The 24,457-nt window shown below is 41.2% G+C and overlaps 1 protein-coding gene across 1 annotated transcript in view; it reads left to right on the top strand.

Moving 5' to 3' along the window:
* Positions 1-24,457, top strand: part of AGPS (alkylglycerone phosphate synthase) — a 146,307-nt gene that overhangs the window by 65,593 nt on the left and 56,257 nt on the right. The window contains exons 10-14 of the mRNA XM_014525000.2: positions 1,660-1,740; positions 5,782-5,907; positions 11,072-11,180; positions 13,553-13,680; positions 19,539-19,590. Of these exons, the coding sequence (XP_014380486.1) occupies positions 1,660-1,740; positions 5,782-5,907; positions 11,072-11,180; positions 13,553-13,680; positions 19,539-19,590 (496 nt within the window). The remainder of the gene's footprint in view (positions 1-1,659; positions 1,741-5,781; positions 5,908-11,071; positions 11,181-13,552; positions 13,681-19,538; positions 19,591-24,457) is intronic.

Here is a 24,457-nt window from a genome sequence, read left to right as displayed (position 1 = left end):
AAAAACAGTTTTGGCCTTGGGAAGTAGATCCTATCATTTTGTGCATCCAGTTCCTGGGTCTTAACTGTATATTCCCTTCGAAGTGGGCCAGGACTCTTAAGTGGACTTCTCAGTTTTGGAAGTTTTCAATGCTATGAAAGCCTTGAAAGTTTCCAAAATGTTCATTTCTTACTTGCTCTGTACTCCACAATATGCTCAAATGAAACTTCACTGTCTGGATTTTTGCATGATAATGGTAGAGAAACATTTATGAAACTCAGATTGGCTGAGACAGTCTGTTTTACTTAAATTTTAGTTTTGATTTCAAGTTGTCAGTGCCGGCTCCCTACAGATTGGGAAATTTGGTGGCAGGGGAGTGGTGATAATAAATATGGCCACCTTGTTGCCAAATTCCCAAACTCCAAGCCATGTACAGCAGGTTGGGGCCAAGTCATGCCCCCTCCCCCCATCCCTGCAGGTGGATGAGGCCAGGCCCCTTCCCCCTCAAACTGAATGGGGCTGGGCCATGACCCCTTTCTTCTCCCTCTCTTCCCCCCCCCTTCCTGCAGAGCCAAGTTAAACCCCCTTCTTCCCCACCTCCTTTGGGGCCAGGTTGGAGCTGGGATGCCCCCTCCTCTCCTCTGCATGGCCAAATGGGGCCCTGTAGGCACTGCTCAGCTGGCCTGCTGGCCAAAAAGGTTGAGCATCACTGATATAGCTCAGTGTATTTGGATGATGATTTCATTTTGCTAAACGAACTTGTTAAATGCTTCCTTTTTCTATGGGTGACCTATAAATCATTCACAGTGTCACTTCTTTTTTACTTTTTCTATGCCCTGGTTGATCAATGGTTATACAGTCTTTTAGGAACAGATGGTTGGTGGGGGCATCAAAGCTTCTCAGATATCATCCCTAGGAAGGAGGTGTTCTCTGAATTTGAATTTGCTGTTCACTTTTTTTCCCTTTGTCGTGGGGAGAGGGGAGCAGCTCTTCTCGTTTGGCTAGATTCAATACTTGATTCTTGCTCACAGTTACTGTCCAGCAGTCTTTTATTTGGTAAACTAACTACTCTGTGAAAATGTGACTTCCCCTTCCCTCCCTCTCATAGTACACTGACATGCCCACTTAACTAATAAAAACTTAGTAGTGACATAAAGCACTTAGTGTTTCAGGTATTTACATTTAAACTGAATTAGGCTTTGTGCTAAATTAATAATTCTTAACATTATCATCTAAAACCCAAGAGGCAAGATTTAGGAAGGAGATAGGGCATTCTTCTGAGTTACAACTGAATTCTTTTCATAACTAGACAGTACAATTCTGGTCCACTGGAAATAATTGATACAAAAAAGATTTGATCTTGAAAATAATACACAATTCTGAAGAAGAAATGTAACCTTAATCTTTCTGGCTCTTCTGTTCACTGACTACACAAGCAAAATTACTAGCAATAACTTGTTTATCTTTATGGTCATGAACATGGAAGTTTATATTGTTGACAGCTAGAGAAGTTGGTGAAATATCTAAATGTTGGCTACAGAAGCTGAACAAACCACAAAATTGTACTAGTGATAGAGTAGCAAATAATACACTAGCAATTTTATCTTGATCATCTATGAAACGTGCTTGTAAGCGACCATTACAATTAAGTGGTTAACTTCTAATTTTTCTTTACAACAGAATCATATTCTCTGGATAGATGAGAGAAACTTAACTGCTCGTGTGGAAGCTGGCATTGTTGGCCAAGATTTGGAAAGTCAGGTATTTTCAGTTTTCTTAGAAAGTACCAGTAGTTCTTGTTTGAGCTTTATTTGAATTTTATCCTCTGTATCTTGTCCAGTTCATTAAATGGTGATCTCTCCCAAAAATGCTTCATAGCAACTCTGGTCTGTCTTGTTTGCCAGACTGAAAGGAATTGTATCCCTAGCTATGTGTTTTTCAATGCTGGGTATTTGTTTGTAGCGTTAATTAGTATAATCCTGCCAACTCTGATGAAACATGTGAAGTAATATTGGGTGACATTTTATGATGCAAGACTTGCTTCCTACCAGACTGTAGATGTGCTAATGTATGGTTACAAGGCATCACCCATACTATCAATTACATATAGACAGGAAACTACTTATGTAAATCAGTATTCTGTGGTGCACATATTTCAGCAATGAAGATAGGCTAGTGTGCCTGAGAGATGAAGGTTGAAGTAACTTGCAAATAAACGTTTTCCTATAGTACGTTGAAGTTCAGATTAAATTTAAAAATAGGTGTCTTGTAATGGCACCTTTTTACAGACTACGGTATTGTAAAAATGTTTACTTTGAGCTCCTTGTAGGTATTCTTGATCTTTAAGTCAGTTTAATGGAATCATTGGTCTTAAAATTAGTTGTTGTGCTCATGCTGGAAACATTTCTCCTCATCCTAGTACATGGCAGTGATTAAGAATAGAAGAAATGCCATATTGAGTCAGAAGAATGGTCTAACCCAATTTTGTATCTCTGACAGTGGCAAGCAGTAGCTGCTTTAGAAGAAAAAACAGTATCTACAGGGCATATCTGTTATAATCCATCCCCTGTTGTACCATCTTTAGTTTAGAGTTGTCGGAGGATATATCCCTGACTGTTCTATTTAATATCTGTCAATGGACGTTCCAAGTTGCCTCCAGAATCTTCCTTGCAGCAGAGAAAACCAAATGTTGAATAAAAACCCATTCATATAAGAAATAAATGTGTTCTTCAACAAATTTTTCAGTGGACTCTGACCAAAAGGTAAATTTTATACAAGCAGGGCCATCTTTTTTTGTGGGGAGGGGTGGGTGTGAATTGGGGCAACCGCCCCAGGCCCCATGTTTGCAGGGCCCAGCAGACAGTGCTGTACAGGCTCCGCCGCAACTGCCATGTGCCGCTAGCTCTGACGTGGCTGCCATGTGCCGCTGGCTCTGTGCTTCGACTGCTGGCCACTTCCCTGCTTGCCATCCCCTGGCCCCGCACGGGCTGATATGCCCCAGGCCCCAACACCCCTAGGGACAGCTACATATACAAGTTCGAAAGGACTTTATTGAAGAGGAGTTGAGTTGAGGGAGCACTATAACTTTTTCTAAATATATTTTGTCAAAAACTTTACCAACACAGCAGTTTATAATGAGAGATGGCCTTTCACGCCTCTTACTTTATATTCCCCTTTTATCATTTGATGTAATATTTTAACCTTTCCAATTTTTTTAAAGGTTAGAATTAAAATGCACAGAGCATATTCCCGTAATTTAAATGACATTTTTTTCTAGGGTAGTAACTTCTGATATTTCGCCAACTATTCCATCCTTTAAATGCCACAGAATTTTCCTCCCACTAGAGTAAAGAAGAACCCTTTTCCTGTTGCAGTTCAGTTTCATATTCTTGCAAATTGAAATGCTATATTAGGCTTAGGCTCCTCTTGAGCAGGAAATGACATTTTGAATTTGTCTTTAATGTATAGTTTGACTAACAATCTGGTCAGTACTGAATATAAATTTAATTAATATTTTTTTCAGAAGTTTTAGCACAAGCAATCTCTTTGAGCTCATTAAAAGGCTTAATTAGGAGTTTCTGGGTGCAGAGAATCAGAATTTGTTTATATTTTTATAAATGAAAATAATTTGTTGGCATTCTCTTTAGAAGTTGAAAATGCCAGAAAGAAGGTTACCAGTATAATGGTAATTTATGAACTCTGTTGTGCATGATGATAGACTTATTTCTCCGCAAGACTGCTGTTTGCATGGGGGGGTGTAGTTCATGCTTGAGAAATGAATAACTTGCTGCAGTTCATAAGGCGGTTGTTCACAGCATTGCTGTCTCCTTTGCAGAAATTGGAAAATGCAGTGAACAAGGCAGGGGGCCTGTGGGTTGGGAGTATGTGGTTCAGGCGTTAAAATCCAGATATCTGCAATAGCATTTAGTCTGACTGGCGCACATTTTGTGTGATGCTGGTGAGTCACTTTAAACTTTTCACAGGTGGTCACTAACTCACTCATTTTTCTTTATGTCCGCCTTAATACCCCACAGTCTTATTTGTATAAGTATTGAGTTTTTACAACTGTAAAGCCGGAGAACTCTGCTTTGAACAAATGATATTCTATAAAATAGTACATTCTCAGAAAATTCCAGCCAAATTAAGATTGGCTTGTGTTGAGATGAATTCATTTCTTATTGGTGAAGCACGCATGCTGAAGTGAGGAGTCCATGAAGAAGCCTATTGTATGTCCAGAGCATGGTTTGCTTAAAGCCACACACTTTACATTGAGGGTAAAATTAATATTAGGGTGTTTAGAAATTAACAGCAATTTCAAAATAAAACTTTGTGTGCAGTGATCATTTATTGGACCATATAGCTTCTTTACCTAGTCACCCTGATTTTTGCAGTACAGGTATTCCTTCAAGTCACAAGTTCCTTGGTACTGTCCTCAAAGAAGCTTTTTGGTTGCTGCAACAGGCACTCCTGCAGTGTGATTGTTTAGAATTTGCATTGACTGGGCTTTGAAATCTTGCTACATGTGTCCTGTAGTCCTGCTGTGCACCATGTGATTGTCACCTGCTTGGACAGTTGAAAGAGGCTCTTTGTGCATACAGACTTGCCAGTGATGCAGAGGTACAATTTGCGGTGCAGCAGTGGCTGTTGCAGCAACTAAAAAGCTGCTTTTTGAGGATGGTACCAAGAAAGTTGTTACTTGCAGGAATACATGTTGCAGAGTGAGGTGACCGTATAGAGAAGTGATGTGGTCAAGGAAATTATTGCTTTATTTTGAAATTGCTATTAGTCTCTGAAACACTCTTGCATATTGAATCGTTGTTTATTTAGTGGCCCTTCTCCAAGACATGCAATGAGGCAGAGGTCCTGGAAAAAAGCTAGTATATGATCATGTTAAGTAGATTATCAAAGTCTATACAGAAGAAGATTTAAATTTACAGAGTCAATCTTAATTTCTTGTGCTTTTCAAGTTCTGAGTGTTTAATTTTGACTGTGCTATTCTAACTTTTTGGATGTAAAAGATACCTTTTAATAGCTAATATTCCATATCTAAGTAGCATGCTTGAAAAATGTGAACCCTTACTAAACTGATCAGATTGGTCAGAACAGATTATCTCCAGAGGAGTAAATACAGTTGGTGGTATTTGTGCCATTCAACATGAGACTGCTGGGTCTCTCAAATTATTTCAGTGGGATTGCTTTCAGTGTTGCAGTTATAAGGGCATCCAGTCAAACTCAGGTGCTGTACAGATGGCAAATCCAGGCTAATATAGAAAAATGAGAAACAAGTGACTATTTAATGTACAGGAATGCATGATCTGCATCACAGATAGTCAGTGGTATTGCATCCACGAAGCCCAACCAGATGGCTGTACATTAAAACACATCACTCCCTGAGAGAATTAAGTACAGGCAGTTTGCTCATATTTTGTGCAGACATGCTGCATATCACATTAGAATAGAGTGCTTTATTTATTGGCAACATTTAGGTGAAGTTGGCAGTTACTTAGTTATAATCTTTTTTCCATATGTATTTGAATGGCATATTTTACAAAAAACAGGGGTCTTGGGTTTTTAAACGTAGGAGAGAGATCATCATTTAATACACTGCTTAGTATGTGCATAGTAGAAACAGAACTGTTGTGTCAAATTGAGGATAGATGTTAAGACACAAGTGATACATTTGTACATGAATAGTACACTGGTCAAGAGACTTTCTTTGCTTGTCTTCAGTAATTTGTTTTTAATGTAAATTGATAATTAGCAGACTCTTATCTATGGAATATGTTGTTTTCTGTGTTTTAGCTTGCTGAAAGAGGCTACTGTACAGGTCATGAACCTGATTCCATGGAATTCAGTTCCTTAGGAGGATGGGTGGCTACACGAGCATCAGGCATGAAAAAGAACATTTATGGAAACATTGAAGATCTGGTATGTTGCTAGTTGGTGTCTGTGTGTAGGAAGGTACTTTGTTAAATAGCTTCCTTAGCCAGTTTAGTCTCCAGTCAACTCAATTTTTGCTCCTGTAAATTATTCATATGCGACAGACAAGTGGTGGTAGTGCTTCCCCAATTGCAGCAATCCCATCATAGTCTCCTGTGACCAGGACAAATTGAATGTTTGGAATTTGTCCAACAGCCAATATCAGATAGCCACCCAAAGCAGTGATCAATGACAGCAGCAAAACTGAGCCTCCGTATTACACCTCCTTGGCCTGGACTGTAGGTGTGCAGAGCACATTTTTTTTTTTCTTTCAACTACATGAGTAACCTGATCTGTGTGGCATGTAGAAGATAAAGCTATATGTAAGCAGAGGTGAAAGGGTCAATGAAGTCACAAGTAAACCTAGACAAGCGGATACATTATAATGCCAATCTCAAGTTGATTGTCAACAAGTTGATTGTTAGACAGAACAACAGTTTCCAGGCAATTGAGAAAAGTGTTTTAGGTAGAAAGAAGTTCATGACTAATGAAAAATGAAAACCAGATTAACTGTGTAAATACAGGGCATTTCAAGAGCCAAAAAGGTAGAAGATATTCACAAAACTGAATCATTCAGGAAAAAAAATAAAGGATTTCTAGTCATAAGGGAAGTGATGCAGTTGTAGGTATTGGAACTTGTACATGAATTTAAAACATGTCAAGGAAAGAATAGGAAGAGGAGTCTGAATAGATATCTGAAGGTCATGAGGACAACTGGTCTTGTTTTGAGAGGAGCCATCAACCTTGCTCAACATGTGCACAACTAATATGAAAAGTTGATAGCTTATCAGCGATCTGTAATTAGCCTTAAATCTCATGAATACATGATTGGCGAAAGTTTAAAATGCAAATGAAACACTGGTCTACTTGGACATGCTGACTAGTATTTTTGTGAACATAAAGGACTATCAAGTTGGTCCTTGTGAACTGTGGGGAATGATTAAATGAGAATCACAGTAATTATTGTTACTTTAACAGATGGCACAAAACTACCTCCTTTCTTTTGCACTCAAAATAATCTTCCTTAGAAATTCTGAAAAGTAATATTTGTCTGGAGAAAGCTGAGAATATTTCTGTCTGGAGAAAGCTGGGTGGTTGAAGAATTGATGACAAGGAATTTTTTTTGTGTTATCTTTTGTTTGCCCAACCATAGACTTGGGAGAAATGTTAGATGAGCTTTTGGCCACAGAAGTTGATTTAAAATTATTTATTGGACCAACACTCCAACCTTACAACAATATGAAAAGGTGATGAAAGATTGGCTAGAAAGTGTTGAAACAATGAGGGACTGAAAAACATAAACACAGATTCAGCCATCCATTCTGAGTGGCATGACCTCCCATTTTAAGCACTGGATGTCCTCTAAGGGCCCCTCCAGACCTTCAGGTAAAAGTACAAGGGGTCTGATGTGTGGTCCAAACAATCGGACTTCCAACCTTGACACATGCATGGCAGGAGGAGTGATTTGTTGCATCATGCATCAGATCCCATCACACCATCTTGTTGGTGCAGGGGAACCTGGAATTGTGATCTCAAGGTCCCCCTGCACTAGCAAGAAGCAAGTTCCTACAGCTGGGAGCCCCCTCAACCGCATCACCATGCCTGGGAATCCCACTGTTGCATACGACCAAGTTTGGAGATGCATGGTATGCCCCCATGGCTAGGAGCCCTGATCAGCTGATGGGCTCCCAGCAACATGGGTGCACCTGGGCATGTGTTCAATTACTGCAATGATTGGAACCAGCCACAAAGTTGTTACTTTTTCTTTGTGGAGTAACTTTGTGGCTTATTTCTCATTTTATCATACTATTAATTGTTCGAACATGTGGCCAGGTCACAATTTAATACATGATTAACTGGGAAGAAGGACGATCCAGGGAACTACAGACTGGTCAGCCTTACCTCAGTCCCTGAAAAAATCATGGAGCAGGTCTTCAAGAAATCCATTTTTCTAAGCACCTGGAGGAGAAGGTGATTAGGAACAGTCAGCATAGATTCACTAAAGCCATGCCTGACCAACCTGATTGCCTTCAACGACAAGATGACTGGCTCTGTGGATGTAGGAAGAGCAACGGATGTGATATACCTTGACTTTAGCAAGGCTTTTGATAGTCTCCCACAGCATTCTTGCAAACAAGCTAAAGAAGTACAGGTTTAATAAATGGACTATAAGGTAGATAAAAATCTGGCTGGATTGTTGGACTTGGAAGGTAGTCATTAATGACTCCAAGTCTAACTAGCAGCTGATATCAAATGGAGTGTCCCTGGAGGTCAGTCCTGGGGCTGGTTTTGTTCAATATCTTCATCAACAATCTGGGATGGAGTGCACCCTCAGCAAGTTTGCAGATGACCCCAAGCTGGGGGGGGCGCCGGGGGGGGGGGGGGGGGGGGGGTAGTAGGAGGTATGCTGGAGGGTAGGGCTAGATCATGATTAACTACTTGCCACTGTCAGAGAGACCTAGAAAAATTGGGAGGACTGGAGCAAAAGAAATCTCATGAGGTTCAATAAGGACAAGTGCAAAATCCTGCACATAGGAGAACAATCCCATGCACTGGTACAGGCTGGGGACAGATGGCTAAGCAGCAGCTCTGCAGAAAAGGACCTGGGGGTTACAGTGGACAATAAGCTGAATATGAGCCAACAGTGTGCCCTTGCAGTGAAGAAGGCTAAAGGCATACTAAGTTGCATTAGTCAGAGTGTTGCCAGCAGATTGAGGGAAATAATCACTTCCCTCTGTTTGGCACTGGTGAGGCCACAAATGTGTCCAGTTTTGGACCCCCCACTACAGAAGGGATGTGGACAGATTGGAGAGAGTCCAGTGGAGCAGCAACAAAAATAGTTAGGGGGATGGAGCATGTGACTTCTGAGGAGAGGATGAGGGGACTGGGCTTATTTAGTCTGGGAAGAGAAGATCAAGGATTTAATAGCAGCCTTCAACTACCTGAAGGGTGGTTCCAAAGAGGATGGAGCTAAACTGTTCTCAGTGGTGGTAGATGACAGAACCAAGGAGCAGTGGTCTCAAGTTGCCACAAGTGAAGTTTAGGTTGGATATAAGGAAAAACTTTCTCAGTAGCGGGGTAGTAAAGCACTGGAATAGGTTACCCAGAGAGATGGTGGAATCTCCATCCTTGGAGGTTGTTAAGACCCAGCTAGACAAAACCTTGGCTAGGATTATATTGTTGGGGACTGCTTTGAGCAGGGGGTTGGACTAGATGGCCCGAGGTCCCTTCCAAGCCTAATTTTCTATAATCCTGTGATTCCATGCTAAATTTTAGCTGAATGCATCTTTCTTTAGGAGGAAAACAACTCTCAACCATAATTCAAAACATTCACTAACTTCAGTTGTATTCTATGTTTATGTATGTTATTTAAATGGTATTACCTACAAAAGATTTAAAAATGAGAATAGTGTAGTATTGATGATTTTTGATTCATCCGATATAAATCAGTTGGCTAATGTGGTTTAATCCCTTTATTATCCAGAATAACACATTAAATACAATACTGTTGTTATAACCTTGAAAAAAAATTAATTTAGAGCTTATTGTTAAACTTTTGCACTGCAAGTTCTTTTGCTTTTCTAGAACAGCTTGCTCTATTCTAATACTTAAGTGCTGTTACATAAGCTGCCCAAGACAAAATCCATTTAGGCTTGGAGCAGAAGTTACATACAAACTGGTTTAAGTGATTGGAAACCGGTTTAAACCTGTAACAAAGCAAAAGTTCAGTGCACATAAACCAGTTTCAAAATGGCTGAAACTGGGTTAAGATAAACATGGTTGAATGTAGTATCAAACTTAGCTGATTTAGATCAAACTAGTTTATGAAACTTCTGTCTCAGTCCCCTTCCTGGTTTAAGTTAAATCAGAGTCCCCCAGCATGCTTTTCAGCTCTGGGCTAGGATGTGCTGTGCTCTCTGCTACAGAGAGCAGGGCTGGCTCATTGGCTGGGGCTCAGGCAAACCCCTCTTGGGGTCTGTGGCCAGGGAGGAGGGTTAAACTCGCCTTCCCCCAAGTACAGAGCTGCCCTGCCCTGCTAAAACGTACTGCTGGCTGCAACTGTGGACTACAAATCCCAGAGGCATGTGGAAGCTGGCAGAAGTGATGAGCAGCCCTGCAGAGTCCTGCCATTGTGATTGTGGACTGCAAATCCCAGAGACCTTGGGGGCAGCAGGAAAAGGAAGCGGAAGCATACATATAACCCATGCTGTGTTTATAGCTTTTCAGTTTATAGTTCTTCAGAGAGAGAACTATTCTTGTTTAAGCTGTTATGAATTTAGTGCCACTTCTTTCCCCTTCCCACAGGCAGAGCAGGGCTTTCTCTCTTCCCTTCTCTTTGGCAGTGGCTGGCAGGTGTGCTCTAATGCCCCCCTCCCCCCCCCCAAGCTTCTGGCTTTAGCCACTGCAGGCATGTGGCTGCATTTCTTGAATCAAAAGTGAATATGTGTTCATTTGCCTTATTAGTTCAATCCCTGCAACTTCAACTAACCTGCAAAGACTGAATCAATTCAGCCTCGGGCTTTTTTGACTGCCTGTGCTTGGCTTTAATGATTAGTTTGACTCTAATATGTAAATATGCATGTTGGCTCAAGAAAAAACATTTTCACTGGATAATATTTATATTATAGAGATGCTTATCCTGTAGGTCAATTTTTACTTGCTTTTGAATTAACCGGTGGGGAATTATTTGCAGAAATATTTTAAGTAATGAGAGAATGAAGTTTTAAAATTTCCTTTGAAACTATATCAAGGAGCTAACCCTGGTGTACAAACAAAGGAAGACATTGGCTTGAAGTTATAAGAAACAGAGAACTATGCATGTCGTCAGATAAATAATAGTTAACAAAGATACAAGATAATTCGTCTTACTAGGTCAAACTAAATTCATAGTTTAATTGGCTAACCAATTAACTGTGTTAGAATGAGTAGTTGCTGATGGGTTTAATCCTCAACAGTTTTGTGAGGTGACCTATATATGGCTTCAAATTCTGTATAGCTTAATTATTTAAGGTGCAAGTGTATATGTGGATATGAATATTGTAATCCTTAATATTGATTACATATATTAATACTATAATAAATTGATAGTTATTGTGTATTTGGTTTTAAAAAGGTGGTTCATTTGAAAATGGTAACCCCAAGAGGAGTAATAGAGAAAAGCTGTGAAGGACCTCGCATGTCAACAGGACCTGATGTACATCACTTCATTATGGGATCTGAAGGTATAAACAAAGCATTATCTCATTAACTGCATCTTCATGTAGCTTCTTTAATAGTTTAAAATCTTTAGGAATTTATCTAATGAAGCTATTACGGTTTGCAGTCCCTTGGTAGCACTATTTTGGCATGAATTTTTCATTATGTTTTGTGGTACCACTTTGCAGCCCTGCCTAACCAGAGATCAGGGCCATGTTATGGCATTCTCCAGAGACTCAAAGTAGAAGACATTTCTTAAAAAATGCTCTTAGTGATTGTTTCCATATTTCTAACACCAAATTTTATTTTTAATTTCTAGCTTTTAGCAAACTAATCGCTTTTCCAATCATCGCCATGTAAACAATAGCCAATTACCCATCAAGAATGACCTGGGGGGGGGAGGTGGGTAAACGGAGATGGAGCACCACCATCCACTGCCCCGCGCTGCTGCCACTCTGCCTCCAGTCCTGTGCTGCCACCACTGCACATCTGGCCATATGCAACCTGCTCCCCTCCCGGTTATTTTCAGGGGCCAGTGGTGGCGGGGTGCCACTGCTGTGCCCCCCACCTTTTATAATATTAGAATTTTAGTTAATTACAGTACAGCTTTTATTTTTGGAGGTTTTTTGTTGTGATATAATTTCTTACAGAATGTTCATGTAGGAATCTCTGCATCTCCAGAATCCTACTATATGGGGGATAGTATTGACTGAATACAGCTGACTTAATTCTTACTGGTATCGTAATTACTTAGATAATCAGAATTCCACGGTCTAAACTTTGGCATGTCTTTTGAGGCAAACACCCCACCAAATTTAATTCGTACATTTAGAAAAATGGTATTGAAAATGCCTACTCTGTTAATAAAGGAACTTGACTGCAAGAGGCTTTTGGATGTATACCTCCAATTTATAAACATTTTAAATTGTTCTAGTTGGTTTTGGTTAGGAGCACTGTAGACTTGTCTAGGTAGAGAAAATGCTTACGTATTCCTGTACATTGAGTGAAAAGGTGTATATTTAAAAACTAGAAGTTTTTGAATGGGCAGATGATGCATTACTTGATCATTTTATTTTTCTTTTCTGTTCCAAATCTTTTGATATCCTACTTCTCAAAAACAACAAAGTCTTTTAACACAGTGACTCCTTATCTTTTCTCTTCTTGTTTGTTTAAATTTCCCCCTGGGAAGGTGTCCATATTAGTCTAATCTGTAGCAAATCAGTAGCTTTGTATGGTTTTTTTTTAAGTTTCTAAGCTTTTAGGGACATCTGTTGTAAATCCTGTGATATGTATGGAGAGAAGGAAAATACTGTAAAGAATTTGAATGTAAGAGAATCTTAATTCCCTACAAAGAAGTTTTGTTATTCAATACAATGGTCTGTCAGTGTTCTTTTTGACAGCTCGGATTACTGTAGCTTGGTGTCTCCAGAAGTGTAAACCTGTAAAACTGTTTGTCTTGAAATTCTGTGCATGAATGAAAAGTTTTGCAAGTGCAGGGCTCGTCTCGCATGTGTATTTTGCAGACTGGTTGGTTGTTCTTTTTTTTAAAGAAGGTTGACAGTTCATCTATAATTCCTCATCAGTATTAATGCATCTTCTCATGTTTGTAAAGTGGATAAGTTCTGTGAACAGTTCAGTTTAATCTGTTAGCCTTCCTGTAGGATTCAGCTGAAAAAGCTAGCTTAAATTTTTCATTTTTTGCCATTATAGATTTTCCTCTCTGCAGTGATTATATAAATACTATCGATTTCTTTAAGTCATTATGGAATAGTGTATAAAGACACCCACCAATTATAGTCTGTTTTTGGTAGGTACTGGGCAGATAAACGGATACATTTGGTGTTGAAAAGTTTTTAACAAACTAGTTGGTTACCAAATATTTTGCATTTTAATATACATCTGTTTAAAATTCTTCCTAGTCCAATTTAAAATAAGATCAAAGTGAGAGAGACAGAAAGGAAGTGGAAAATTAGGATAAGGTTGACAAATGGAATCTTACTTGTATCACTGAGGGGCACGAATCGTTCTAAAGTTCAGCACCATGAACATCTGGGTACTGTTTTCCATTCTGAACAGATCTAGTTACACTACACTGTGTCACTGTGTGTTCTTACTAAATTAACTTCAGTAAACTTGGGTTATACTTTTGCAAAGTATTGCCTTAATTTTAAAACTGTTAAAATTTTAGAAATGATTTTGAATTCACTTGCCATTTTTTTTTAAAAATAAATCTAAGCCATGCAGTTTCAGAAACATCAAACATCAGTTTAACGAATCTGACAAGTGAGAATCTTTAGGGGAAAATGAAATATGTGAAACTCTAATTTATTAACAAGCCAGAAGACAGGAGAAAGTTTTTGTAATAAATAAATTGATATACGCCTTTTTCTTTTCAAAGGAATCTTTGGAGTAGTTACAGAAGTTACAGTAAAAATTCGACCAGTTCCAGAGTACCAAAAATATGGCTCTGTGGTATTTCCGAACTTTGAACGAGGGGTGGCATGTCTAAGAGAAGTAGCAAAGCAAGTAAGGAGAAGCTTTTTCAAATCCTATTATATTACTTTCTTGAAACTAATGTGCATTTTCATCATTGTAACACAAGGTGGTGCACTAATGCTCTCATCTGCTTTTTTGGTTGATAAATTAAGAACAGGATGTTATACTTGAAAAAAGGTCAGGGTTCCATTTCATTTTAATGAGTTACATGTACATTCACAAGGATGGAATTTTAATGGAGGTGGAATTTGTTTTTTTGGGTAGTCTTATCTAGAATAAAGTAATTTGGAAAACTAGCAAAACTCAATTCTGAAACAAGACAGCTGGATTTATAAACCCCAATATAACATGCAAGAAAAAGTTTGTAAGGAAAAACATAGCCTCTGCTTGGGTCTACAAAGGATGAGCAATATCCCTTGCAACAATGGCCTTTTATGGTGAGTTGGGCCCTTCTAGAGGTTGTATTTTAGTCTTTGGCCATGAACTTTTGAATGAAGAAAACAAAAAGCAAAAAAAGTAGTTTCATGTCGCACTATTTTTCTCAAGTACCCAGATTATGCCAACACTTAATTTTCCTGGCAGTTGTTCTCTCAGGTCAGTTCTTATACTTATCCTCATTCTTCTTGCTCTTAGTATAGTTGGTGGGGGGAAGTAAGGAACTAAAGAAATGGAGAATAGCTTCTGTGCATGGTAAAAAAAAACATTTATTATTGCTATCTACATGGCAAAATATTTTTTAAAGAAACAAGTGGAACTTAACTTTTAAAGACTATTCTTGGTGCACTCCAGGAAAAAAAATACTTAGTCTAATGATGTAAACTGTTTTGAATGATTCTAGTTCCAGTCCAGAAAAGTGATCTTTTTGTTTGTGTGTTTTATATTTGAACTTGCTTTGCTGCTGCTTCTACTGGTATAAGACTGAAATCCACAGATTGCTTTATTGCTTTTGTGTCTTCCCCGTCTCAAATTCCTAGATTCTTCAGTAACAGGAAAACTTTGTGAAACAAAGACATTCCTATAGTAGGTCAATCTTGTTTTCTTAGCCCTATTTAGAACCATTTAAAAGTCCAGGACAAACAGCCAGCTGCAGAGCTAAACTACATGGCAGATCAGGTTCACAAACCAAAAAGTACAGGATGTTTAAAACAAAAAAACAAACAGCAAAACCCCCCTTATTTCTTCTGGGAAGTACAGCTCAGATAAGTGGGCATACTTTCTCTAGAACAGTGGTTCTCAACCTTTTTTTTTTGTACCAGGACCCATTTATAAACATCGATGACCAGTCTTGACACAGTGCCCCTCACTCCTGACACGCTGCCTCTTGGCCCCAGGCCCCAGCCCCCCAGTGTGTGGGACAAATGGGGTATGGGGTCCCCAAGCACCCCTTTGCTGGAACTCTGCCAGCCTGCAAGAGAAAAGCCACAATTTTGCACATTTTTCTCCTTTAAAGGAGAATCCATTTTTCAAGTTTGTTCATGACCCTTTCATATATTCTTGCAACCCACTTTTGGGTCGCAACCCACGGATTGAGAAACCCTGCTCTAGAACATCTACCAGTTGGAGCACCTGGCTACATGTTCAGTTTAATAAGAACAAGCTACAAAGTTATTACACATTTTTTGTGGAATGACTTTGACTTATTGCTTGTCTTATCATGGCATTAATGGATTTAAATGTGTAGCTGGGTCATAACTTAGTGCGAATAACTGGTTAAGCGTACCTTAAGTGTAAAGTATAGATAGGGCCTGAAAATCAAATTTATTTACACACATTACTTGGGTAACCAACCAGTCATGCCAATATTCCCATGCCTTCCAAATTCTTAAACTGAATCTGGATTTTGGGTCATCATTGCCATCTGTTGGCAGACCATGTAAATTAAATCAGAATTGGCAATAAAATAATAAAATATGCAGTTTTGAGTTACTGGGTAACAATCTTTTCTAGATTTCTGAATCAAAATTATGTCTCAGTTTGCTGGATCATTATATGCTGTCCTATACTTTTGCAGCTGTAGTCACAACTGCCTCCAGCCCTTTCTAGGTTGGTCGAGGGCAGTTTATTTGCCAAGAGGTATAGCCTGGACCTGTTTTTAATAAATTCCTCACAAGATACTATCATCTCTGGACAGATCCTCTAAATATCTGACAGAGTTATGTTTCCTCTGTCTTCATGATAACAGCTTCATTAAAGCCAAGCTGCAGTGCTCATTTAGACTCTTCGGTTCAAGATTTCAAGCTGAATCACTTATGCAGGCACATGTAATGGAGTTCAGGGAGACTTGTTCAGCCTGCAAAGTATTCTTACACTTTAGGCAAGACACCACCACTCAAATTCTGGTGAACATTATGCAAATAGACAAAGGGGAATGAGGTCATTTCCATTATTCTAGGAAACCGTACATTTGTGGGGATGGGGCATCCAACATTAGCTGAATTTGATAGCATTCCATATTCTGCTAAATTCCTAAAACAGTTGACAAATCACCTGAGAAGAAAAAGGTCTGTTGTTCACAAGTGCAATTAGTCTCCTCCCTAGATAGTGTTGCTAAAATGGAGAGCTCTTTTGTTATGTATTCTTGCTACTTCATGTTTCCAAAATGTCCAGAGGGAGAAATAAGTCCAGGAACTATAGCAGATCTGTTCTCTTGTGTAAATTTGGTGGGAAAGAAACAATCTATTCCCATTCCACTAATATCCTGAGTGCTAAGCAAAGTTCATCAAGAAAAAGCTCAGATGATAGCTGTAGCTTGGGTACACCCATTCTGGTATTCTAAACTAATATTTTCCACCTCCCTATTCTAAATCTACCTTATATTGTTTTGTAGAGTCAAGGGCAGCTGTTACTTGGGTGCTTTGAATTATTCCTATAAGGGTTTACCTGGATGCTATCACAGCATATGGCCAGTCTATTCACGTTATTTGAATGGCCTTTTGAGCAGGGACTTTTCCCTGCCCAGCTCTGTGAGTGTGTGGAGCTGAGCGCGAAACAGGCTCCACAGCCTGTTCTCCCCCAGTTCTGTGCTCATGGAGCTGAGTGGGAAACAGGTTTCCCTGCCACGGCCAGCAGGGAGCTCCCAGCCTGAGCTTCAGGACTATGGGGCTGGTGCTGGTGCTCTTATCTGCCAGCCTCAGCTCTATAACCCTGGGGCTCAGGCTGGGAGACCCTTATCTCCCAGCCTCCTGGTCCCTGATTGTGATTGCGAAGCCAGGGGCTTGGAGCTCCCTGCTGCCAGGGCAGGGGGATATAGTCCCCACCCAGTCTCCTGTGGTGGAGCCTACCCCAGCTGCAGGCAGCTCCCTGGAGCAAGGAGCAATCTCCTGCCCCCTGGTGGATGGCTGACCAGGACCAGGTTTTGCTCCCAGGCAGGCGTCTACATGAGTGTTAAGGCACCATTACCAGTCTCATAAATTTGCTACTTTTATTTGCAGATAGCAAACTTACTTGGGATTAGGTGAGATTTACTGTCAAGGAAGTACATGCACGTGCTTACACACATGCTTACATAGCAGTAAACTATGCTAATGTGAAGTTAAGCATCTCATGTAGACACACCCAGTAACAGGCATTTAGGCCTGGTTGTGCCTCAGGTAGGCACAGAGCTCAGGTACAGCCCCAGACCAAACATTTCTAGTTTAAGGATTCTGGGCTCGTACGCAAAGCTGTCTCAAGATCCAGTAACTGTATATAGCTTCTTTCTACCATATCACACTTGTGATAATCCAGAACATGATTCTGTATTTAATAAAGCCTTTTCCTATAAACCTGTGTTGATTGGCCTTAACTATTACCATCCAATACATTTTTACTGATATCTTTTGTCCTTTATGAGCCTTTTCACAGTTTTCCTTGTGAATGTTAGGCTAACTAATTTTGTAGCTTAGTTGGTTCATCTTGGTTACCAGTATTTAGAAAAGGGTACAACATAAGCTGTTTCCCAGGTTTTTGGAACTTCTCCGGCAGTGGAAATCTTTTTTGTTTAAAGATCACCCTAGTAGCTTCGTCCTTTAGCCAATCCTTCTAATACTATTGGATGCAAATTATCCAGTTTTAGGTAGTTAAATGTTAACAGTGGTTTTGACTAGTTCCATAATGATAAAATAAAAATCATTTTTTAAGATGAATACATACCTATTTCGAATGCAACAAAGATACAATATTTATTAAATATGTCTGCTCTTCAGCATTATAGTGATTTTACCTTCTGTCTTTGATTATACTGTTTGTAGGTGTGCAAAAGCAGTATTTAGAGAATCCCTACTTAAATTTGGTGGTTAAAGTTTATCATTTCTAACTGACCTATATTTATTGCCATTAGCTTCTCCACTTCTCATACATTTTGATTTTTATTGTTGCCTCCAGTGCCCCTGTTATTCAGGTTAATTTTAGCAAAGATGCTATCGTACTGTGTTTGCCTGGGGGAGGGGAGGAGAGGGGACACCTACAATTCATTCCTAAACAAATCCCAAATTTCCCTCAGGCCTTTTTGTTTAAATAGTTCTACTCATTCCATTTTTGCTCATATTCAACTGTTACCATTTTAAAGCACCCAGCATCTATTTTTACTGTTTAGGACTATTTGTTTGCATATGCATTTTGAATATTTGCATATAGAGCACCAATAATATAGTATAGTTGACCAGATATTTTTTCTCATTAGATGGGGGTTTAATATCTAAACCTAGTTAATATCATCTTATGCTAGTTTTCCTTGAATTTTCTAAAACGTGTAGATATTTTGCTAGTGACATATTGAAAAATCCCAACATGCCATTCTTTGTCCCCCAGTCTTCTTTCCTGTCCCCTCTCCCTGCCCAGATATAAAGTCCCCCTGTTAGATGTAATGTGTAAAAAAACAAACAAACAAAAACAAAAAAACAACCACCCCCCCAAAACAAAACATACATTTGGATAAAGATCGAATTATCCTCTTCCCTTCTCTTATATGGTGGTTTGTAGCATGTGTTTGCCAGTAGTTTGTCTTTTCTTTGTCAGTTGGTAGCTGGGCTATCAGTTTTGCATGGAATTGTCAGAAACTCTTAACACAAGTAGCTTTAACTCTGTGGGCACATGCACAACATAAAGCCCAGTCACTTGGGTTTCTTGGAGGACTCAGGAGTGTTGTGTTGCTGTCAATTGATTTTATTAACGTGCTGAACAACATTCATGGTTAGCTTTTAAATTGCCAAAATTCTTGGGACTTGAACTTCAGCAGCTGGCTTGGAATGGATTGCTTGCTTAGTTGTTTCCAGTAGTGCTCCAGATAAACTGTGATCAATTGATGTCTAAAACACTGATAGATAAAATGAATCCCAGGTGTCTGTAATAATAACTACTGGGAAGGCTAGCTCCTTCATTTGCTCATTATATAGATTCATAATGCTGACCAGGAGAGGAATAAGGCATAAACTGTTCAATGTGATTCTTTGTCCCTGTAAACTTGTGAAAAAGATGTCTTCAGAAACTCTTGGAGGCCAAGCAAAGCTTTAGGCTGGTAAAGGTCAATTTTATAGGCATGCATATATTCGCATCTCTACCTTTTGCAGAGCTGAAGCACTGCAGAGGGTTTTGTGTGTAGCACCCCGGGCATAAGTTTAAAATAATTCTAGTTTTCTTGAGGTGCTTTTAAACACTATTAAAGCTAAGACATTGATATATATCTGAAATAGAGATTTTTTTAGATTGTAAGACTGAATATTCTTTAATTTAGTCTTTTTACTGCAAACATACTAGAACTTTTCTATATAAGGATAACTGAGGATTTAATACTGTGCTCATAAACTATAGTGTTAAAGCTGATTTCTGCCTTGGCTTTTGATATAAAAGGATAAGTGTCATAGCTTAACTCTTTCAGCAGAATTTGTATTTACAATCTTTTTCTTTTTAAGAGATGTGCTCCTGCATCAATTCGCCTTATGGACAATGAACAATTTCAGTTTGGTAAGTTCACAAATACCGTATCCCAAATTGAGTGTTTCATGGTGTCATTCTAAGTATAATATCTTAGTTTTGATGTCCAAGTCTATATTCTATTTGGAGTTCAATCTCTGCCACTTGCATAAAGTAGAGTTCCTGTTTCTAAACATAATAGAGATGGAAAATTTATACTTTGTTCTTTTGCTGTCGGACTGCCTCAGAAAGTTGTCAGTTGGACAATAAGTCCTTCCTTTGGGGGGCGGGGGGACAGGACGTGATGCTACACGCACCCCAGGAGGTGCAGAGGGGCACGTGTCCCTGGATCTGCGCAGGGGACCAAATATCCTTAAAATCTGGTATGCTACACAGAGTGTAGAATCAGATTAGTGGACTGAATTTGGGACCATTTGTGAGTTATGTTTTCCTAAGAGAGCCCTTCCCTAGAGAACTGTTTTTCCCCCAGCCCTTCCCTTTTTCAGATTAGACAGTCTACCAATGTTTTGTCATGGAATTAGAAAATTAAGGTGTGGACCCTGATACGAGAGCTTGGACTTCAAATGATCTTGGTGTTTATCCTGGTTTGTACATGACATGTCCTCCCCTTTTGGGAAAGCAATATTGAACACAGTATTCAACAAAGCTACTGCCTTTTACCTCCACAAGTATGTATGAATTTAACATTTATGGTTGGCAGGGACCATGCTCCTCTGGGTGTCTCAGTCCTTCTCCTGGCTCTCCATTCGAGCCAGAAGCAGGGCGATTTTGAGCCACCCTCAGTGCCCTCCCTTATTGGGAGCCTTGGCATTATGGGGGCTTGAACCCTTTCCCTCACCCTGTGCATACTCTGGTATCTGGAGAGGTTTTGCCACATCAGTGGAGCTTGGTCCCTCTCTTTCCCAATATGAGTTGAGAACTCAGACCCTTAATTAAACTGAATTTAAAGTCCTGAAACATTAGGATTGCAGGTGGGGAGAGGGTATGGGGGGTGGGGGAGAGGACAGCATGAATGTAGAGGCCACCAGATAGACTAAGGACATGCTAGGAGGACAAGCCAAAACAGATATGTGAGAAAAATGGTCCCATACAACACCCCCGCAGAATATAATATACACCTTGTTTTTTCTTCATTTTGGCTTTCAAAAAAAACCCCAATCTTTCCTTGTAGCAAGTAACCCGAGTAGCAGCAGCTTAAGGACCCAAGCCCACTCACTGTTCTTCTTCCTTTGGATCACTGCAGATCTCATTTTGTTTCACCTGCAAAGTGGCAGATTCCGTCCTTGCTGTATTTCTCGCCGATAATGCACATTCCAATTTCAAAGAGCTGTTTTTTATGAAAACAGTACATGTATGTGAGGAATTTATGGTATTTTGGGGGAGTGCATGTTCTAATGCATCATATGGCTTAAGGTGTGTGACCAAAAAAGGTGTACAGCATTAATAAGCTGATAACTGTATAATGTACAGCAGTAATAAGAATATAGATATATAGATCAAGATCAGGGGTGGGCAGTTATTTTGGGCAGAGGGCTGCTTACTGAGTTTTGGTAAGCCATCGAGGGCTGCATGACAGGCAGCCCAAGGCAGATTAATATTAATTTTCTAAACTTTTTAGGGGCCCCACAGGCCAGATAGAATGGCCTGGTGGGCCACATCAGTCCCCGGGCCGCATTTTGCCCACCCCTGATCTAGATAGTGCCCTTTACTGTCTAGATAGACCTAAACAGTACGTTCTTTCTTTTCTTTTCATTCCTTCCTTTTAACTAATCTAATGGAATTCAGGAGTGTTACCTGAAGGTGGTGGTAGTGGGCCAAAAAGTTAAAGAAGGGAAGCGACCTGTTTTCTCATATCATTCAGTGGCTGTGGCACTGAAGCATAAAGCTGTCCATATTTTTGGGATCTACATTGTGTTTGACTTCTGTTGCCCCATTTAATGTCGTGCACCAATCACTTCAATGCATGACTTGGATTCTATTCCACTATGACAAAATGTGGAGCATAGGGGATGAGCATGTAACAAATCTCATTGAGCACGTCCAGATGTGCAGGTAGGTGTGGCTTGTGGCACCACAAACCGCATGCATTGCATGTTAAAACATGTGCGATGCTGTGTATTTGCAGCGCAGGGGCAAAATGTGTTGTTGGGATTTCCTGGTAACAAAAAAAACTGCTCCAGAAAAGGAAGCAGTGCAAAGCATGCTAAAATAGCTTGTACCGAGACAAATGCAGAGACAAGGGAGCATCTAGTTCAGGGCTTCCTCCTGCATGCTGCAGAGCCCCTGCACTGAGGCACACTGCTTGCTCCCCTGTCTCAAGGCATGCTGCACCCCATCCAGCCACTCCGAGCCAGTGTGCCTCAATTTGGGGGCTTCATGACTGCCTGGGTTGCAGCGTGCCTCAGTTTAAGGGTTCTGTAGTACACAGAGACTGGGGAATGCCCTGGCTGGCTGGGGTGCAATGTGCTTCAGCCAGCGCATCCTCTCCCTCCTCCCCCCACCCCCCAAGCACATGGAGCTTGTCTGGGAGCTAGGAGGAGCCTGGCACTAGGGCTGTGTGACGCTTCGGCAGCCAATTCGATTCGGAGGAGATTTGGCCTGATTTGGCGGTCGAATCTCCAAATCAAATAAGGAGACCATTTAGAAGTTCTGAATCGGATTGGAAGCATCTGAATCAATTTGGAGAGATTTGGCACTGATTCGGAGATTCAGTCATAGACTAAAAAGGCAGCAGTCCTCAAGGACCCTGGACACAGCTGCCTCCAGCTAGTATGTCTGTTGTGGTGGGCAGAGGGGGGAGGGAAGGGGTGTGGGGTGAGGCAGATCAGCACTCCCACAGTGAGGGAGGGATTGTGGCTGGGGCTGGGACAAGCTGCCCAGCTGGAGTGGGAGGTGTGGGACCTGGGGAGGGGGGGCTCCTGCCACTGCATGCTGCCGGTCCAGGAGGGCACAGGAGTGAGCGTGTGCCCCCGGATCTGTGTGGGGCGGGCTGGGCCAGGCTGCGCTCCAGGAGGCTAGTCCTAGCCTCCCACCTCTGGGCTGTATTCCGCAGGGTGGGTGAAGACAGGGCTGCGCTCTGGGCAGCTAGCTCCAGCTGCTGCCTGGAGCTCAGCCCTGGCTCTCCCCAGCCCGCAGAGTGCAGCAGAGTGAGGGCTATGGGAGGGCTGCAGACACTCTAAAATTCCCCGTAGCCCCTGCTGCTGGTCTCTCCCCAATCCAGGTGCATGCGCCTGCCGCCATGCCCTGCCACTGCTTGTCCAGTCAGGTGCAGTGGGGTGAAGCCGCGGCTTGTTCAGGAGGCACAGGGAGGCTGGAGCAGCTTCCACTGCTGCACACTGCTTTTCCAAGTGCGCAGCACCGTCCCAAGTGCAGTAGCACCATCCCATGCCTCCCCACTCCGGCTGGGTGAACAGCAGGAGGACATAGCCCCAGCTCCCAGTGCTGCCGCACCTGCATCCCATACCCATCCATCCAGAGCGCAGCCTGGCCAGATCCAGGGATACTCGCCCACTCTTGTACCCTCCCGGACTGGCGGTGTGTGATGGTGCTCAGCGTCAGGAGCTCCTGATCCCAAGTCCCATGCCCCCCAGCCCCATCTGGGCAGCTTGCCTCAGCCTCAATCCCTCCCTCGCTATGGGGGTGTTGATCTGCACCCCCACACAAACACCTTTCTCCCCCGCCTCTACCCACCACAACACTTATGAGCCGGAGGCAGCTGTGTCCAGCATCCTCGAGGACTGCTGCCTGTTTAGTCTATGGCCGAATCTCTGAGTCAGTGGCAAATTTTTGGATCTGAATTGGCAAAATTGAATCGGGACAGCGATTTGCATCACTGAATCGAGTCACTGTCCCTCCAGATTGAATCAAATACTTGCTGTTTTGCACAGGTCTACTGGGCACATGCTTGGATGTGCACTGCAGCACAGATTTGTGCCACTACTATTTGTGTTGCTGCAAGTGCGCGCCCCTGCTCATCTGGACGTGGACATTGCGTTCTTTACATAGCCACATCAGAGTCTTAACTGCAAAACAGGCTGTTAAATATAACTCTACGTATTTAGGAAACTGGAGAATTCAATGACCAACCTCTTAAACACAGTTAAGGTTCTCTCTCTAGTGTTTTGAGACTTTGGAAGGGCCAAGCTCAGTAAAACTCATTTCTAAAAACCAAACTGCATGTAGCCATGCAACCTGATCTTTACAGTCTTGTGTGCTGTCCCTGTTATGTGCACATAACCCGTTCTGCTTTTGAACTGTTCTTAACAGGAGCTACCCTGCAGCCAAACAGTCTGCTAAATTAGGGGTGGCCAACTATGCAACAGCAGTGAGAATCTCTTGGCTTCTGCTCCCTTCTCTGGCTTCTGCTGCCTGCCCCTGCCCCTGCCCCAGAAATGCTGTACTGAGTCAGACAAATGGCCTGTCCAGCCCAGCATCCTATCTCAGACAGTGGCAGAAGTAGATTCTCCAGAGGGAGAGCACTGAACCAGACATATCTAAAGTAAACCATTCTTCTGTTCATTACTTTTCCTGGCATCCACCATCATTTCGGTTTAGAGATGCCAGAAGAAATATCTCCCCAGCTGTTTTGTTTTTATAACTATTATTAGCTCTATCATCCATAAATTTGTCTAGCCTGTCCCCCTCCCCTCTTCCCCCTAAACTGGTCACGCTTTCTCTCTCCACAACCTCCTGTGGCAATACGTTCCACAACTTAACTATGCACTGTGTAAAAGAGGTACTTTCTCTTAGTTTTAAACCTATCTCCTACAATTTCAGTGGGTGCCCCCTGCTTCTAATGGTTTAGGACTTCGTGAATAACAGTTTTTGTACAGCTATGTAATGTTGTAGTTACGTTCTTTAAAAATGTCACTTTAAGCAAAACAATGTTAAGTGAATC

Source organism: Alligator sinensis, unplaced genomic scaffold (genome assembly GCF_000455745.1).
Source record: "Alligator sinensis unplaced genomic scaffold, ASM45574v1 scaffold173_2, whole genome shotgun sequence".
Taxonomy (NCBI): Eukaryota; Metazoa; Chordata; order Crocodylia; family Alligatoridae; genus Alligator; species Alligator sinensis.
The sequence above is the reverse complement of the archived record's forward strand: the minus strand, read 5'-3'. Positions and strand labels throughout refer to the sequence as shown.